General features: G+C 52.5%; 5 protein-coding genes across 5 annotated transcripts; 3 read left to right on the top strand and 2 right to left on the bottom strand.

The window, feature by feature from the left end:
* Nucleotides 1–61: 61 nt before the first annotated feature.
* Nucleotides 62–775, top strand: PHYSODRAFT_326937 (hypothetical protein; the record flags this gene model as incomplete). Its single annotated transcript, XM_009522983.1, has 1 exon — nt 62–775. The coding sequence occupies one exon, from the start codon at nt 62–64 to the stop codon at nt 773–775; it is 714 nt and encodes a 237-aa protein (XP_009521278.1).
* A 390-nt stretch (nt 776–1,165) lies between these two features.
* On the bottom strand, nt 1,166–2,403 carry PHYSODRAFT_326938 (hypothetical protein; the record flags this gene model as incomplete). The annotated part of the gene is made up of 4 exons (XM_009522984.1): nt 1,166–1,215; nt 1,285–1,606; nt 1,905–2,225; nt 2,293–2,403. The coding sequence occupies 4 exons, from the start codon at nt 2,401–2,403 to the stop codon at nt 1,166–1,168; spliced, it is 804 nt and encodes a 267-aa protein (XP_009521279.1).
* Nucleotides 2,404–3,582: 1,179 nt separating this feature from the next.
* On the top strand, nt 3,583–8,335 carry PHYSODRAFT_480025 (hypothetical protein; the record flags this gene model as incomplete). The annotated part of the gene is given in 4 exon segments (XM_009522985.1): nt 3,583–4,588; nt 6,933–7,384; nt 7,398–7,461; nt 7,491–8,335. 4 exon segments carry the CDS (start codon nt 3,583–3,585, stop codon nt 8,333–8,335), a joined length of 2,367 nt encoding a protein of 788 aa, XP_009521280.1.
* A 20-nt stretch (nt 8,336–8,355) lies between these two features.
* Nucleotides 8,356–10,681, top strand: PHYSODRAFT_297423 (hypothetical protein; the record flags this gene model as incomplete). The annotated part of the gene is made up of 3 exons (XM_009522986.1): nt 8,356–8,367; nt 8,494–10,393; nt 10,434–10,681. 3 exons carry the CDS (start codon nt 8,356–8,358, stop codon nt 10,679–10,681), a joined length of 2,160 nt encoding a protein of 719 aa, XP_009521281.1.
* Nucleotides 10,682–10,894: 213 nt separating this feature from the next.
* PHYSODRAFT_326940 (hypothetical protein) lies at nt 10,895–13,021 on the bottom strand (the record flags this gene model as incomplete). Its single annotated transcript, XM_009522987.1, has 6 exons — nt 10,895–11,153; nt 11,227–11,437; nt 11,502–11,543; nt 11,829–12,081; nt 12,418–12,782; nt 12,811–13,021. The coding sequence occupies 6 exons, from the start codon at nt 13,019–13,021 to the stop codon at nt 10,895–10,897; spliced, it is 1,341 nt and encodes a 446-aa protein (XP_009521282.1).
* Nucleotides 13,022–18,533: the final 5,512 nt, after the last annotated feature.

The raw sequence follows: 18,533 nt of genomic DNA on the forward strand, positions 1-18,533 counted from the left end.
TGTTGAATTCATTGGTGATTCGGATGACGAAGAGGAAGCTGAAGAGACCGATGATTCACGCATGGCGATAGCGCTGGAGATTGTTGATGGTCTGGGTGCTGGAGCTGCTCAGCAAGCGTTACTGAAGATAGCGGTGGAGAAGGTGTCGCGCCTTCGTAAAGAGGACTTATGCTCGTCTAAGGCGCTTCCTCTCCTCTGGAAGTGGGTCATTCAATGCGGTGACCAGACGATGCTCGACACGGTCGCATCCAAGTTCAAGCAAACGCCGCCGAGCCTCCTCCAGCCCGTTATCGAGTCGTTCTCGCAGCATCTCGGTACTCTCCCTGCTTCGGACGACAGATTTGTGGCGCTTTCTGCGATTGCTAACAAGAGAATCGAATGGTTGAATATCCAGCTCCAAGCGTTGGGTAAACCGTTCTCTTGGGAGATGCCGGACGCTTCCTTCCCCGACAACGCGAGAATTCAAGCATTTTTACGAGGCCCTGAGAGCTCAATGGATACCAACGGAGTTCGTCACTTCAACGGAGTTGGCCATGCCCGCAACTACGCCGAAACGTGGATGCGTGAGAAGCAGGTGAACGCTTCGTTCACCTTGGAAGCTGAAGGCCGAGGCGGAAGTGCGTATGTGGTCATTACGAAGACTCGAGCGTGGCTGTCTGAGCACCAAAAGGAACTGTTGAAGCACAAGACGGAGCTGGCCCTGCTTTCGGCAAGGTTTGGAGCTGCCGAAGGTGCTGCAAGCGGTGGTGCCAGAAAACGAGCACGACACGAGTAAACACCGTGGACAGTCGACACATCTGCAGGTATTGGAGATCGGCTTTTCCGTACTAGTCCACTGATGCATTTTCACGAGTTATTTGACACATCAAGCGTTTGCTTTAGTTTCGCGATGTTGTTTCCGCGTGTGCCCGCAATTTTCACGCGAGTGCTCTGTTCAGGTAAATTGCAGGTTTTCCGTCAATGGCTGCTTTTTTAGGATAGATACTTTGACGGATGCGGGTTCATCAAGAGTGCCACGAATCCCGATCTAATGCGTCGTTGCGCCTCCGCCGCTTGCTTGTCGCGCAGCAATGGATTGATACTCATGCTCCCCATAGTTTGTTAAGGGAAGCTATTAAATCATACTGTACATGAATCAATTGCAGCCCTATCTTTTACCTGCATTCTACTGCTGAGTGTCCTTGAGCCACTCGAATTCGAGAGTAAAATCAGCACCTACAGTATAAGCCATCCGAATATCCGGTTAGAATATACTACGTAGTTGACGCACTGCCCAACACTCACCGAAGTGGTAGAGCTCGTACTGCAGCAGGAGCAGAAGGGCAACGAAGAGATGCACCTGCACAGGACAAAGCTGCCTCTCGAGTACAAACGCGAGCTGGTACAGCGCAGAGAAGGAAAACCTGGTCTGCGAGAAGACGTTAAAGACGACGAATATGACGACTTCCAGTAGCCCAAACACCACAAGGTTTGAGAAAGCAGAGCCTCCCCATTGCGTATCGCTCTCCGGGTAATATTGAGCATTTGGCAGGTGCACGAGCGTGAACTTGTAAACTGCAAACACGAGCGGAACGACGCAGTCCACGTACTTCACCAACGCCCAGTACTCGCAATGAAACAACAGTTGCAGACCTTGCAGTGTTAGCATCTTTGATCGCTCTGGACGCCTACTTCCCTGTATATCTTTGGGAATAGCTGAAGGTTCGGCGCCTTCTAGAGCTGGGTCAGGCGCAGGGGCAATCGCAATGCGTTGGCTGGCTGGTTGGAGATACCGGTGATGCGGTTGCTGTAGCCTAATCATTGTTGAGGATGTCGATGAGTCTGTCTGTCCGTAAACACCCGACTCTTCTAGCAAGCGGAGTAGGTTTGCTTGCGCTTGCGTTATCGGGTGAGGCAGGCACGACCACTCGTGCACGTTGTAGCGAGTTGGCTTCATAATTCGTCGGGTCCTGGACGACTGCAGTCATCGTCGTGAGAAGCTCACTGTAAGTGTCCAACATGCTAATTCGGCGGCTGCTTTTGGTGCGGAGACGGATTTCAGAGGCGCGTCGGTCTTGCAGTGAGCCCATCAGGAGCTGGGCATTCGCGTGAATTTCTCGAAATTCCAGGAGCGACTGCCCCACGTCAGCCACGATGAACAGACCCGATAGATAGAGCGAACCGGACGTGTACATGCACACAGAGACGAAAAGTGTGCCAAAGAAGTCGACCGAGAAGGCGACGAACTCAGGAATACGAAGAGCGTACCACAAACTTCTTTGCTGCGAACTTCCAAAATGGTAAGACGATGACCACGACGCTCCGATACGACGACGGCACAAAGCTGTAGAGCACTTTGTAGATTGGGTACACACCGATCAACGTCATGTGAGCGAAGAAAAATCGGTTGAATCGGTCGCCCATTACCTTAAACGGTGAGCCATTTGCAAACAATGCGGGTCCCAGCACAATTCGTATCATTAATGGTGTGTAAATTCCAACGGGGACGGCTCCGAATTGCATCATGAAGGGGACCGGAAAGCCAATACAACTCGCTGCGAGAATGCACGTCCCCACATACGCAGCACCTACCAGCAGCGCCACAATGACCCGTTTGGCGAAAGTGAAATTGACACCGGGAACGAATGTGGGTGTTTGCCAGTTTCCACCAACACCGAGGACTATCTCTATCAAGAGTAGCCGCAGCCAGAAGACCCAATTGGCGGCCCATCCTTCCGATGGCGGCCTTAGTGGCAAAGACTCGAGGAATATAGCAACAATCAAAGCTGGTAATGGGGTGCAGAAGCACACCAACACCACTCGAAGTGGAGACGTGGTTTTGCAGTACCATTTCTCCTCGAGGCGCCTCCACGATGAAGTCCGAGCCCGCGCTGTGGTTCGATCCATTTTTCCGCGTGACTTTGATATCGCGTGGGCTTACGTTGCTAAAAGGTAAAATGGGCGGGTAACGAGACTGTGAGGAACACATTTGGATTCCTATCCTTACGTTTCTTAGACCAGGCTAGGGGATAGGCTGGTTAGTCCTATATGGATAACCTTATTTCCAGTAAGGAAACTAACCAGTAGATAGATAGTAAATTATAGTTAGGACCCGAGGACGAGGCCACGAGTCTGAGACAGTAGGCCGAGCTTACTTTCGGTTCGACGGCTGCTTCTCGGAATCCTTGGCCCACTGGTGGTAAACTGACTCGGGCATCTGCAGCACTGCATCGCCAGACACAGCCACGGCGGTTCGCTCTAATTCAATACCCGCCTCACCATGTGGGCATGAACCAAACGCTCTATCGTGAGCAGCCCTACCGTGGGCACGAAATAATCGAGCGAAAAAATTCCCCCTCTGATTGAGTTGCTGTTTGGAAATCATAAGAATAGTGTTTTGAATATCGTTAAAACTGAGCTGTGACAAGGATCAATGCATGTAACAAGGATAAAGAATACTTATACTTACCCCAACCAAATTTGTTTACATGCTAGGAAATAGGATAATGTTGCTCTTTGCTTATTTGTTCTCCCGAAGTTCAACGCTGGTTATGAACCATCAATCACGTCAGTAAAAATTCGACGAAAGCAAACGCTGCCCCGATGGCTTTCAAGCAGGATTTCAAGGATGGTAAATGGCCGTTTGGTGCAAAAGGCAAGCCGGACGACGTTCCAGTTCCCATAGGAGCTGCCTGTGTCAAGATGAGTAAAACTCTCGAGAACGCAGGCGAGTACTCTTTCGGTGGTCGAGCTGAGACTCTCCCACCTGTACCCGGCATTTTTGTCAACGAAATTGGCAGTATTCCACTGCCGCTGGACGAATCACAAGCCCAGAAGTTGATCACAAAATGTGAGAAGTCTCCGTTTGGTCACGGGATGAACACGAAGATGGACGAGAGCGTTCGCAAAAGCTGGCAACTCGCACCAGATCAAGTCGAGATCAAGAACCCACTTTGGCGGACTGGGATTGACGATTTGACTGAGATCATTGCCAGTCGACTAGGGTACAAGGGAGTGCCGCTCCAGTGTGTGCTCCATAAGCTGTTGGTGTATGGAGAAGGCAGGCATTTCGTCAAGCGTCAAGACACGGAGAAGGAGAACGGCATGATCGCCATGCTTGTGGTCCAGCCGCCCAGCGCGCACGAAGGAGGTGACCTGGTCGCGTATCGAAACGGAGAGATCGAGCATCGCCATGATTTGGGGAAGAGCAATGGCTCCGCCCCGTACTTCTGTCACTACGCAGTGCACTATGCGGATGCGGAGCACGCGTTGGAGAACGTGTCGAAGGGGTATCGACTCGCATTGTTCTACTCCATTTCCTTGCCGGTGTCAATGCGGCATCTGAAGCGGGATCCGAGCCAGACAAGTAATGATCTATCTGATTTGATCAACGCTATTGCTGAAGAAGACGGATCGTTTGCGCTGTTGCTATCACACGAATATACAAAGAAGAGCATTGCGGATTTGGGTAGTGGAGCCCTTAAGGGAATTGATCGTGCGAGATTCCGGGAGCTTGAAGAAGCCAACCAAGTTGTGGCTGATGACAAGAAACTTCGGTTTTTCATTGCAAAGCTTGTTGTCAAGGTAGACAACACGCTTGGTGCGGGCGGTTGGCGACTTTACAACTATGAGGAATCTTTGCACTGGTACACTGCAAGCGGAGATGACCTCGGACACTGGAAGCCGCTGAATGAAAAGCTTAATTTTCTCAAACCAACTCTGGAAGGCCTATGGCAACAGTGAAGACGTGTATACGGGTAACGAGGGGCCGATCAAGAGTACCAAATACTCTTGATTCGCAATCATTGCATGGCCAGCCAGTCGTCACTTGGAAACTCTCCTGAATCTCGTGTCCGCAGAGATCGCTGTCGAGGAGCTGCTTTCTCGCAGACCAGTTGATGCTGCAACACTTCGAAGTTTCTTGACGCAGACGGTAGCACTTCCGTACGATTTTCCAGATCGTTTTGTGAGCTTCTGTTGGATGCTCTTGACGTGGACTTGGCTAAACGGTTCTTCAAAGAATGTTGCCTGTACTTCGGAGATTTGGATGGAAACGAATCTATAGTTCCAGTGATGATCAAAGTTGCCAATTGGTTTGCCTGGAGTGACGTTGGCGAAGAACTACTTGACGTGCTAGGTAACGGAACCGACTTGTGCTACGTAACACCCGGGTAGTCCGGGATGGAGCTGCTCCTACAAGTGGCTGATGCGGTGGAAGACGCAGGAGCTCGAAAGAACCTCCTTGAAATGGCTGTTGACACAGATTGGAACTTGGGGAGTATTCAAACGGTTGAGCTGTTTTGGAAACATATTATTCTCCCTGGCGATACTGGTGTCTTCGAGTCGATGGCCGAGAAGATTATGAAGCAACAGCCAAGTGAGTTGAGTCCGTTCGACCAAGTATTCTCGAAGTATGTTGACAATCGTGATCAAACGGGTAAGTTCAACATGCTGGAAGCGATTGCAACTAAGCGAATGGGGTGGCTGAAAGGAGAAATCAAGAAGCTTGACAAGGTTGATAAGACTTTCTCTTGGGAAATGCCATTTGCAGATGAACCCGAGAAGCCAGAAATTGAGGCATTTCTACGAGGACCAGAAGAGTCGATGACTACGGTGGGCAAGAAGAAGTTTACTGATTTCCATGACGCACAGTCATTTGCTACTTTGTACAAGCGTTCTTTCAAACGCGGGGAACCACTTGCGTGTCTTGGAGATCTTTACAAATGGTTTCTCGCCGCCTTTCACAGCTTCCATGGTGAATGATGTCTCATACGTATCGATGTCAGTCAAACGAAGTTGGCTCAATACAGAGAAGAGCTAGCGCAGCTAACGGGCCACTTCAACGGACCACCGAACAAAGTGCGCCATGACTAAAATGCAACGCTGGCGCAGCTTGGGCAAGTTTACGTCTCGCTTCACACACAAGATCAAGATCAGTGATATAATGTGCGTCAAGCACCACAGCCTACATTAAAAAAAAAGCTGTCGCGTGTTGGACTTGTTTTCTTTCCGCATCTTTATATGTTAATGGGAAAATAAAAAGTCCTGAGAAGTAACTTTGACGCATACTACATCAGGATTGGTTAATGGCTCTCTTTACCTTTCCATCACTGGGAGCCATTGTGAATAAAGTGACTAAGCCTCGGTCGTTTTGAGATTCTACCTCCCTTCATTTTATCTTTTCGCCAAAGCAAACTCTTTCGCGCTAAACATGGTGACGCTGTTTTGTGTGGTGGTTGGAGTTGCCGGATACGGGTTCCCTGTGGAAATTGACGGAAGCCTGTTGGTGGGTCAACTAAAACAGAAAATCAAAGCGAATGAAGAGTCAATCGTGATCAAGTGCGCTGCTCATAACATAAAGTTGTTCCTAGCCAAGAGAGGCGGAAAGTGGCTACCCGACGAAGATCGATTCCGGTCCCCATTACTGCCGATCGCGCCCAAAAGCTGATCGCGAAGTGCAAGAAGTCTCCTTTCGGCCACAACTTCGAGACCAAGACGGATGAGTCTGTGCGTCAGAGCTTGCAGCTCGAGCCTACACAAGTGGAGTTCGAGAACATGGCGTGGCAAAGCGGTATGAATAAACTGTGCAAGATGCCTCACTATATGCTGATGCAAAGCATGCGTTGGAGAAGGTGACAAAAGGGTACCGTCTCGCTTTGGTATACTCTATCTATTTGCCTCCAGCAATGCGTCACCTTGAGAAAGCTCACGATGAGCCGCTTAGTGAAGATTTGGCTAGAGTCATTGGCAACATGGAGGACAACGAAGAACCCTTTGCTCTGTTATTGGTTCACGAGTATACGGCGAAAAGTATGGTGAATCTGGGCACGGGGGCATTGAAAGGTGTCGACAGCGCGAGAGTCCACGCTCTGGAAGAAGTGAATGCGCTCATGTCGGTGGGAAAACAGCTTCAGATGTTCATTGCACGCTTGGAACACAAAATCGAATACGAGGAGTCTCATTTCACCCTGATAAGCGCAAGGAATCAATTTCTTGGTACACCACACGCGGTGAGAGTCTTGGTGGAGTTAGGAGGTCGGCAACTTTCAACTTTCTGAACCCTGGGCAAGAAACTCTGTCTCAAATGTGGATACCCCATGGCGTGCAGAAGGAAGACGGGTACATGGGCAATGAAGGACCGACCAAAAACACCAAGTACGCTAGATACGCGATCGTTGCGTGGCCTTCCGCAAACCACGCCAAGCAGGCATTAAAGATTATGCCTTTCGATGTTGCCATTGATGAATTTTACGCTAGAAAACCTGTGGATGCTGCCGCACTGCGCGAGTTTATGAAGGATATTGGCGCAAGGACCAAAGTGGAGGGCAAGCACTCCTCACCTGACGTTCTCTCCGTCAAGTTTTGTCAACTCTTCTGCGAGGTGGCCGTGGAGGCCGGTGATGCAGTGATTGTGAAAGATTTCTTCACGAATGCGGACTACTACATTAACAAGCCATTGCCATAAAACAGGACGCCTATGGCGTGTTGTTGGGTGCTTGACAAGCGCAAAGACAATGTGTCTCTTATCCCAGTCATCACGCAGATTGTCCGTACGTTTGACTGGGGTGATTTCGGGGAGGCGTTGTTGGATTGTTTGGGCCGAGGCACGTATGGACCTATAGAGGAAGACACGGGATACTCCGCTATGGAAATGGCGCTGCTAATTCTCGACGGACTCGACAGTGGGGCTGCGCACAGTGCTCTGCTCAAACTTGCTATGAAGGAGTCGGCGAAATTTACAACCGAGGAATTGTGCTCATCGAAGGTTGTCGGATTCATACTGAAGTGGGTGGTTCGCAGTGATTCTGACCCCACGGTTGACAGAGTGGCAGACAAATTCAAGCAACTCGACGCGAGTCTCCTAAGCGCAGCACTTTTTGAGAAGTCTCTGGAATGTCTTAGTGCTGTTGAAATAACTGAAGATAAGACCGGCTTGCTCGGTATGCTCGTCTCGAAGCGTATCGAGTGGCTCAAGAACCAGATCGCTGAGCTCGACAAGTCATTTTCTTGGCAGATGCCGAACGCGCAGTTCCCGGATAACGCAAAGGTGGAAGAGTTCCTAAGAGGTCCCGCCACGACGTTCACGATAACGAAGGGAGTGCACAGATTTAAAGGGTTCCAAGACGCCAGTAACTGTGCCGCTAAATGGACCCGTGAAGCACAAACCCACGCTTCATTCAAGATGAAGGCAAGTGCCGTATACGCTGATGCAGTGGTGACAATTACGAAGACGCGCAAGTGGTTTGATGAATGTCAGCGAACATTTGAGAAGTATAAAGTGGAGCTGGCTCAGCTGCTGGAACGTACGGGAGGAGAAATCGACTGCAGCGACAATAAGAGGGCGCGAATTGAGTGAAATGGACGAGGTGGAACAAAATGCTACCCGTGGTGAAGCGTGATACGATAGGAGTTTGAAGGTTTAGCTCTTTGAACCTTGGTAATACGAAGTATGTTTCCGCGATCAGAATTCATCCTCAACATCATTACACTGATTTACGCGACTAACGTTAGAAGTCATGTGCAAAATATTTAACTCTAATTTTGAATCGGACTAAATCTAAAACTTTAGTTTTATTTGAAACCCCCTTTCCAAATTGCGGGGACACAGAGCAACTTACCGTCACGTTGCCGCTGAACGAAGAGCAGGCGACCAAGTTAATAGCCCAATGCGAGCAGGAATCCAAGCATCAAACCCGTGGGAAGGTCTGGGTACTGGACGGAAATCACGTGAAATTAGACGATTCCCAGTGGTGGCAGAGTCTGGAAAAGCTGACTGAAGTTGTTACGGATAAGCTGGGGCTGGGGCGACTCTGTGAGGATCACGGTGAAGTACTGGACGAGCCGAGCCACAAACCGGTTTTGTATGGGCAGGAAGGCGTCGTATTACAGACTGGCGGAGACGAGAGTAGTGAGAAGGCCCCGGAAGCGGTGCTGATAGTGGGGTTTTCGTCGTCTTATGGAGGAGTTCTTGTAGTGGAAGAGGCTGGTGGCGCTACAACAAGACGCGAACTAACTCCAAAGGGATCCGACGGGCAGAACTTCGTTGTTGTTTCTTCTGGTGCAAGGGGGGCTCAAAGTGGCGTTCACGCTGCGCTGATATTTTCTTTCCACTTGGAAAAATCGTTGGCGTATCTGTCGTTATACGCCCGTGACCAGGAAATCCGCGATATACTTGCCCCACCATTGAAGAGCAATTCTGCCGAGACTTATCCGCCTGTGCTGTTGCTGAAGAACAACTACGACAACGATGTCTTGGCAAAATCGGGGACGGCAGCTCTGACTGGTGTCGATCTTTCCAGACTGCAGACCATTGAAAAGTTGAACGCCGTCTTGGCGCCGAACAATCAGTTGCAGTTCTTCGCAGTCAAACTTGATCACGAGATGGAATCCGTTTGGACTGGTTGTTCAGAATATGACGATGGCTTGGACAAGGACCACAAGGACTCCATAGCATGGCACACTCTCGGTTCGAAAGACCAGACTCTCAGCAGAGACCCTTACACTTACGCGGACCTCCACCTTGAGTACCTCAAGCCAGACGATAAACCACTCCGTGACATGTGGCTGAAGGCAGAGCCTGTAAGCCACGTGACGATGCCATCCGATGAAGACAGCCAAAGATACGCGGACCGAATGAGGAGTCGAATTTACGAGGAATACGACGATCCACCCTTGCCAACCAAACATGAAAAATACTTCCGGCAGGGAATCCTGATTCTCCCTTGTGAGAGAGCGATGGAGATTATCCGGAAATTCAGTGGAGATAAGGCAGCGGCAGCCTATCTGCAGCAATATTCCCCGCGCGATTCGGCAGCGCTGCGGTCTCTCCTCACGAATGGAGACTATCACACGAAAGAATGGAATGACGCAGTGTGTCAGTCACTGGTGGAAATCCAGGATACTGCTCTTGTTGATCTTTTCTTTAGAGAAGTGGCGAACATTTTCTGCACGGCCATGCGCGTCAATATCAGCTCGGCCGTTCTCACCCTAGTGCGAGGTTTCGGGTGGGAAGCAATTCAAGCTCCGTTCCTGTCGAGCTATGCATGTGGGAAATGTACGAACCAGTGCAGTGACAGCACAGTGTTTGGCCGCCTTGTCAGCCTGTTAAAGCGCGCGGGCCCAGATTCGTACGGCTCAATGATCCAGCGCCTTGAAAAGTACGCCGCTGACGTGGGCTTCTCATCAAGAGAGCAGGAGGCTTTCTCTGACCTAGTGGCTGCAAGGGTTCAGTATCTGAAGGCTGCAGTCACGAACCGCGGCAAACCAGGAGTATGGAGCATACCTCAAGCTTGTGTTCCCGGTGAGCCAGAAGTGGAGGAATTCCTCCGAGGACCCGAACGATCTAAGGCTTTCACCTGCTTTCCTGATAAAAAGGCTGCACGCGCCTTCATGTCCAAATTCACTGACGATAATTGTGCCTCGATGTTTAGCATGGACTGTCGTGCAGACAATAGATGCAAAGTCTGCACAGACTGTGACGCTGACGAAATTCTCACACAAGCACGCGCCAGGAGAGGGTTACCACTTTGATCTCGACGAAAAGCTGATCCAGCTGATGGAAAAATACTACCCCGATGAAGACCGCAGTTGGGTCCGCGAGACCTGGGAGAGGCTAGCTCCAAAGTCACCTAAGAGAACGCAGTGGGGAGGTGGGCCTTCTCGATCTCAGAAAGGCAAACGCCGCAAGAACTGCCGGTGGTAGTTCGATGGCGAGACATTGATCAGTTGAACTTCTGCCCTCGTGTTCGAACAATGGCGTAGAACATCGAACAGCTGTGAAGTAGCACTACCAGAACAAACATGAAAAAAAATCAAGAATGAAATAGCGGACAGAAAACCTTCCCATGCTACCTTGTTCTCTCCCAGCAGGCTTGTTGATTTAGCCCGCGCCGTCGGATTCGTTCAACCAAGCTACCTAGTTGCCGATCATGCCACGTGCCTGTTTGCTCTTGAGGGTTTGCACTTGCGAGCGGTGTTCGAGCCGCAGCTTCGACAATTCGTTCAGAATACCAGGCATTGCGGTGGGGTCAGTGATCCGGCAATCCGCGTAGCGCTGTTGCAATGTCCGGATCTCACGAAATTGCTGCTGCATGACGCGGTGGAGCTGGAACGAGTGCTCCATCTTGATCGTCTCAACGAATTTGGACCCACGCGTACCAACATCAAAGTCCGCTCTTCTCGACACTGCCAGAAAAATTCAGCTGCGCCTTATGCTGCTGTAACAACTTTTCACGAGACGAAAGCCACCCTTTCGCCTTGGTAATCACCACGAATGCGGTTCCATACTCCTCTTCGGCTTCCATCACGTACCAATCATCCTCTTGATTCGCGCGCATCCATTTAGCAGCGTAGTTTTGAGCGTCTTGTAGATTCCTGAAAGTGCTCACCCCGTTGGTAGTCATCGACATGTCGGTGCCTCTCAAAAATGTCTGAACCTGGGCGTCTTTCAGGAAATTCTCTATCGGGCATTTCCCACGAAAATGGCTTCTCAAGTTGTTGGATTTGGCTCTTCAGCCACGCACTCCTCTTGTCGGCGATATCTTTCAGCGCGGCAAACTTGTCGCCTAAACGGTCAATACCAGCCAAACACTGTGTGAAAGCTTGAGTTGCTGGGCGCAACGTGCTTGAATCTGCATTTTTCACCTTGTCCACCAACGTGTGAAACGCACCGCCGTCGTCGGAATACATGGCCCACTTCCATAATATATTGTGATACTCCAGCGAGTAGGATACCGTATCACTCAGTTTGATAAACTTTTCCAGACCAAGCTGCATCAGTGCGTTTTGACCCGCAGTACCGCTTTTTATCCCATCAGCTACCCCTAGCGAGATCTCCATAGTCTTCGTACCAAGTTGGCCGAGCGATTCCAGACACACTTGTCCAACTTCGCTCCAGTTGAACGATTGCAGCACCTTCACTAGGCTAGGAACAGCGGCATTCTCGCTTTCCATCTTGTTAAAATACTTGCTGAAGAATGTCTTCACGAGTTGCGCGTCACAAACATCCACCAGCAATTCGCATAGAATACGGCAAAAATCGGTCGATAGAAGCTTGGATCTGCTCGCCTCTCTCTCGAGTTCCAGCTGAATCGTCTCCATGAACTGACCAAGTGCAGCAGCGGTAACAGGCTTTTGGCTCTCCAACGCTCTAACCGCAGCTTCAGGGCCAATGTACTTTAACGAATTCTTTACGCCATGAGCAGCAGGCCAGGCAATTATCGCATGTCGGGAGTAAGTATTCATACTCGGGCCTTCGTTCCTCTTGGCTGCTACCGTGCGGCCACCACAATTCGTAATATGTTTCGAAACGCGGATTGGGGAAGTTCATCTCCATCGTCGACTCCTTGACTACAAACGGCTGCCCAGACGTGGAAAACCAAGTGGTGGTATTCTTGCTGTTGTACCCGCCATCCCGTAGTACTCGTTCTCGAAAGTTACCTGTGCGATGTAAAACAGCAGCTCCTTGTCAGCAGGCACAGCAGCGTTTGCATCCTGCAGAGCCATGACTCTCGCGCAATCGATGCCCTTTAGATCTCCCGAGCCTAGTTTCCCAACGCTCTTCTCCGTGTACTCGTGCGCCAACAGCAGCGCGAACGATTCCTCGTCAGGTCCCATCGTGCGGATCGCATTGGCGAGCCTTTCGCTCATCAGCTTATCGCGATCTCTCTCGAGGTGACGCATTGCAAGACGAAAGCGCTTCGTCACCTTCTCCAGCGCATGCTCCGCGTCCGCGTAGTGCACAGCATAGTGTGGTAAATACGCCGCCGTACCGTCCTTCTTACCGAAATCATGTCGGTGCTTCACTTCTCAAATCACCACCTTCGTGCGTACTTGGCAGTTGAATCACTAGCGTTGTTATCCACCGTCCTCCTTTTCGGTGTCCTTTCCCGTACACCAACATCTTGTACATCGAGACGGACTTGTAGCCCAGTTGTTCAGCGATAGTGTGTGTCAGTTTGTCCATTCCTATCTGCCACAAAGGGTTCTTGAACTGCAACTGGTACGGCTGGAGCTGCCAGATCTTGAGAACGTTATCGTCCATCTTGGTATCGAAGTTGTGCCCATAGTGGGATTTCTTGCACTGTTCGATCAGCTTCGTAGCATAATACTCCGTCAGCGGTACCAGAATTTGCCCACAAACAGCCCTGGTACTACTGGCAGAGTTTCAGCTACCCCACAAAAGGTGAATTCCCCTGCCGACTGGAACAGGGACGTCGGTTGATTTCCCCTTTACACCAAAAGGCAATATACCCTTCAAAGGCCCAAGCTTCTCGTCTTCATCGCAGCTGTTCATCGCACCGTTTTCCTCGCTGGCGCTGTTCTTGAGTGGAGCCATTGATGTCCAACGTTGGGTCAATAACCATCGCTCGCCAAATCTTCAACTTTAACAAAAAATCTGGGTTGGCCCCCATCAATCAATCTTGTAAATTCCAGTCAATCTGAGCACTTTAATCAATCTCGTCGTCTCATTTTCAAATTATCTCGCAAACGCATGTAACGGGGTTACATGGAATAGTGACCCTGTCACTATTCCGGGATGGCTACATCGGTCACTCCCCTGGATAGTGACCCAAGTGGCCTCAGAGCCAACAGATACATTTTGTATGACACAAACTATAGGGAACTTAGGATTTGTACGCAGGCCAAATCTGTACCAACCTATAAATACATTCAGTCTTAGATCTACCGCTTTTCAAGTCAAGTCGTCCCCTACAGACCAGGGACACGTGAACGGCTGTTCACTTGGAGTTTGTATACTCCTGCTTCCTCTGTTAAGAAGTGCTGTGTGCCCCGTCACACTTGGTAGCACTTGTAGTCAATCCTACGCCTACGCGGGTAGATTGGACTACCTGAATCCTCTGTGGTCTCATCGAGTGAGCCAAGATGGATCGTACGGAGTTTCCCCATCTGAACGACTCGCAGTACGAGTCCGTTCGTAAGATGGCAGGCATCTTTGGGACAGATGCCCTGCGTAGCTTAGCGGCGGCGACGCCGGCTGAGCAGGTTGAGCGTATCAACGCGTTCGACACCTACGAGCGAGGGCTCATCGCCCACGTTCAAGGGCTGCAGGCCACTGCGGCCGCGCCGAAGCCGGTGCAACCGAAGCCCCTGCGGCTGAAGGTTCACCCTTTCGAAGGGAAGGAAGGAGAAAACCTTCACTTCTGGGATCGAGAGGTTGAGCTCGCGATGGACGCGGCTCTCGTCTCGGACGAGCGACTCCGTGTCGCCTTTGCGCTCTCCAACCTTAGTGGTCGCGCTAAGAGTTGGGCGTATTCGCGCGAAGCGACGACGCCTGGATGCTTCGCATCATGGTCCCAGCTGTGCGAGCAGCTGCGGTCCGCGTTTCTTCCGGCGAACTACGAGTACCGCCAGCGTTCGCGCTTTCTCGCCTGCAAACAAGGAAGGCGCGAGCTGTATGAGTACATCCAGGAGATGCGAGTGCTCACAGCCTCTTTGGTGGGGAACCCCCTGCCTGAACACATCAAAGTGACCGTGTTCATGGACGGTCTGCGTGTCGGTCCTGCCCACACGCAACCGTTCCGTGTGCAAGCAAACACTATGGAGGAGGCAATTCAGATCGCCCTCCAGGAGGAGTACAGTCACAAGCAGGCTCGTACCCCCGCCACGGTATGGCAGAGCAACCCTGCCACTGGCGGTGCGCCTAATGATAACTCCGGCAATAGAGCGATCAACGGGCCGGTTCCCATGGATCTGGGCATGGCCGAGCAGAGCGACATTCGCTGCTACGGCTGTGGCAAGCTTGTGCACATGAAACGTGCTTGTCCCGCGGGAGGACTGAAGAAGAAGTTCTCTTCGAAACCCTTTGGCTCTAGGGGTCGCTGGCAGAAGCCGCGCCCCAGGAACCAGGGGCACGCCGGACATCAGTAGGGGCGGGGCGCCCTACTGGTGAAACACTAAGTCTTCATGAGGGGCGTGCGGGTGGCGCACGCCATGGGGACTTAGCCCCTGAGGGTCTCTGTACTCTCGAAGCGGAGAAGGGCAGCGGTGGACGGCTTGTGGTGCACGCGAGTGTACCGGGATACGATCATCCCTTGAGAATCTTGATCGACTCTGGGGCGTCCAAGAACTTTGCGCGCCGCCAGACTGTCGCACGCAATCGCGTCAAGTACGCCGATGCGCTACGAGGCAGCAAATACAACGGACTGGTCTCGGTAAGACTGGCCGACGGTACGGTGGTACGGTGGTAGAAGTACCTCGGGTCCACATGGACCTCACTGTCAAGTTCGAGGACTTCGACAGCACGGAGCCGTTCTTGGTCCTAGACATGGACAAGTACGACTTGATCCTTGGCATGCCGTGGCTGGAGAAACACGAGCCTTGGATCGACTGGCGCGGCAAGGCCATCGGGTCCAGCCATCCCCCACGCTCTGACAGAGCTTTGGTGAGTCATGTTCCCACCTCTGGTAGCAGCTGGGGCGCCCGCGAGGGCCGCCAGGGCGCAGCAGCGTCTAATGAGTTCTTGGGGTCCGTCGAGACTGACGACGACTCCGACTGGGCCGGACAAGGCCTGAGAGTGGAGGTGCCGGACAGCACCTACCAGGTGGGTAACGTAGGTCTACACGCGGGTAACGAAGTACCGCAGGCAGCAAGGGCTGCTGGAGAAGGCGCCGCTGGCGTTGGCGTAGGTAACCATGTTCCACGCGAGGTCACTCAGACCGTAACTGATGAGGAAGGCACTGCAGGCGCTTCCGATGTGGGTAACATAGTTCCACAGGAGGTCACTCAGACCATAACTGATGCGGGAGTCGCTGGAAGCGCTCCTGGTGTGGGTAACCAAGTTCCACACGGCGAGGTGGGTAACCTAGTTCCACCCAGCAAGGCGGGTAACCAAGTTCCGCTCAAGAACAAGGCAGGTAACCAAGTTCCGCTCAAGGACAAGGCGGGTAACGTAGTTCCGCGCGAGATCGAGAAGATCGGTGGTGCCGTCAAGGCGGCGCCACGAGACGAAGACACCCGAGGGTCACGTCGTAAGCCGGGCCTAGTCGTGTGGCCGACGACGCCAGTCGCCAGCGACTCCGAGCCTCCAGCCAAGGCTCCAGCCGCCGAAGAGTGTTATCACATCTTCGACGGCGTGACCGGTCGTCGGGTCAAGACAGGAGCTGTCGAGCTTACAGCTCTGCCCGAGGTTTCAGAGTTGCTGAACCTTGAGGAGCTCGCCATGGAGGACTTCTTGGCCGAGCTAAAGGCCGGGGAGATCGCAGAGTTGGTTCTCCTCCGACCGGAGTCCACGTCGGCCGAGTTGAACTCGTCCTCGGTCATGGACCAGGCAGTCCTGGAGGAGTTCCAGAGACAGCGCGCGTCGCGCATGGGCTCTGAGATTCTTAAGAACCCCCGGGGCCCGGTGTACCCCTTGGCGAAGGGGTTCGAGGACGTGGTGTCCAAGGATCCACCGTCCAATCTCCCTCCGGACAGGGGAATCAGGCACGAGATCGATCTCGTGCCGGGCACGAAGTACTGTGTCACGAGGCAATGGCCTCTTCCCCGGGAGCAGTGTGAAGTCACTGATGCTTTCTTTGCCGCCAAGGCGAAGGCAGGCATGGTGCGGGAGTCGAAATCCCCGCACTCGACGCGTACCTTCTGTGTTCGCAAACCGAACGGAAAGTGGCGTCTGGTTCATGCTTATAACAAGCTGAACAGCGCGACAGTGCCTGCGCAGACACCGATCCCGCGCAAAAACGTGTTGCTCAACAACATGGCCGGCTGCACGCTATATAGCGCGCTGGACCTGGTGGACGGATACTACCAGATCCTGATGCGCGAGAGCGACATCCCACTCACGGTTGTGAGCACGCCGAGCGGTATGCTCTGGGAGTGGCCGGTCATGCCTCAGGGGCTTTCTAACGCCCCGGCAACGTTCAATCGGTTGGTCACACAACTGTTCCGACCTTTGCGTGCGTTCACACAGACGTACTTTGACGACATCTTCGTCCACAGCCATGCCGAGGCAGGCCAGACGGCCCTGGAGGTGCATCTCCAGCACCTTCGACGTGTGTTCGAAGTCATGCGGGCAAACAAGCTGTACGCCAACATCGACAAGCGTGTGTTCGCAGCTGAGGAGATCAATGTCCTGGGCTGCTTCATCGGCAGCGCCGGGGTCCGGGCGGACCCGGAGAAGGTGAAAACCATCGCGGCTTGGCCGCCACCTCGGTCGCAGAAGGACCTACGACAGTGGTTGGGCCTCGCCAACTACCTGCACAAGTATAGTGCAGGCTACGCCGAGCTGGCACGGCCCTTGTCGGATCTCCTGAAGAAGGATGTCGACTGGCGCTGGGAGCGTCGACATCAAGATGCTTTTAACGACATCAAAACGAGCTTACAGCGCGCGCCAGTCCTGGCATTGCCGGACGAGACGAAGCCTTTCAGCGTAGTCTGTGATGCGTCTGACTACGCAATTGGCTGTGCACTATTGCAGGCCGACGATGAAGGCCGCGAACGGGTCATCTCGTTCCAGTCCAGGCAGCTCAAGGCAGCCGAACGGAACTATCCAGTCCACGACAAGGAGCTACTTGCCATGAAGTACGCTCTTGTCAAGTTCCGAGTGCACCTCCTGGGCTCGACGCCCTTTGTCGTTTATACAGACCACGCGTCCTTGCGGACTGCCGTCAACACGCCGCATCTCTCACAGCGGATGGCGCGTTGGCTGACATTCTTCGCGGAATACAACTTCCGTGTCGAGTACAAGCCGGGCAAGTTGAACGTGCTTGCCGACGCGCTGTCGCGCCGACCCGACTACGAGCTTGCTCATATTAGTCGGGTCACGACGGATCTGTGTGATCGCATCAGGCTGGGGTACCGAGACGATGCCAGTCTCGGACCTCTTGTGCGGTTCTTGGCCGCTGGTTCGGAAGCCAAGGCCGAGTGGCTCACGCCCTGACAACGTGCATGGCTGCATCGCTATGAGTGGGCTGACGGTTTGCTCCACTATAGGGTCGAGCCTGAGGATCCTCCCCGTATTTTCGTGCCCAACGACGAGGATCTCAAGTACGACATCCTGATGGAGGCGCACGACGCTCCATCCAGTGGCCATCTCGGCCGTGAGAAGACGTACGCGTCTGTCTCGCAGATGTTTTGGTGGCGTCACATGAGCAGCGCCGTCCAAACTCGATTTATTGCAGGAATCCTTATTTTGCCCGTGCAAATACACCACCACGTTCACGTGCCCATTATTGGCAGCTCGATGGAATCCGGTACAAATATCCCGGACATTTTTCTTTTTGACGAGCCATTTGACAACGCGTAAGCGGCCGCACTCGGCAGCCACGTTGAAAATCTCCATTAGGTCAGCCCCGCGTCTATTGATTTTCGATCGCAGGGTGCACAGTTGATACTTGACGAGGCTGCGAGATTTGGTGATCTCGAGACTGTCAAGTGGTTGTGCGAGACGTCCGACCTGAAGGTGGTGGAAGCTTTCAGATTGGCCGTGATGCGTAGTCATTGGAACTTGGTGTCGTGGATTTTCAACAGCTATAAAGACAAGATTTCTGGCCAAGACTGTGGCAGACTTGGATTTTACCTCGCCAAGGCAGGAAAGC

Source organism: Phytophthora sojae (genome assembly GCF_000149755.1).
Source record: "Phytophthora sojae unplaced genomic scaffold PHYSOscaffold_2, whole genome shotgun sequence".
Lineage (NCBI taxonomy): Eukaryota > Oomycota > Peronosporomycetes > Peronosporales > Peronosporaceae > Phytophthora > Phytophthora sojae.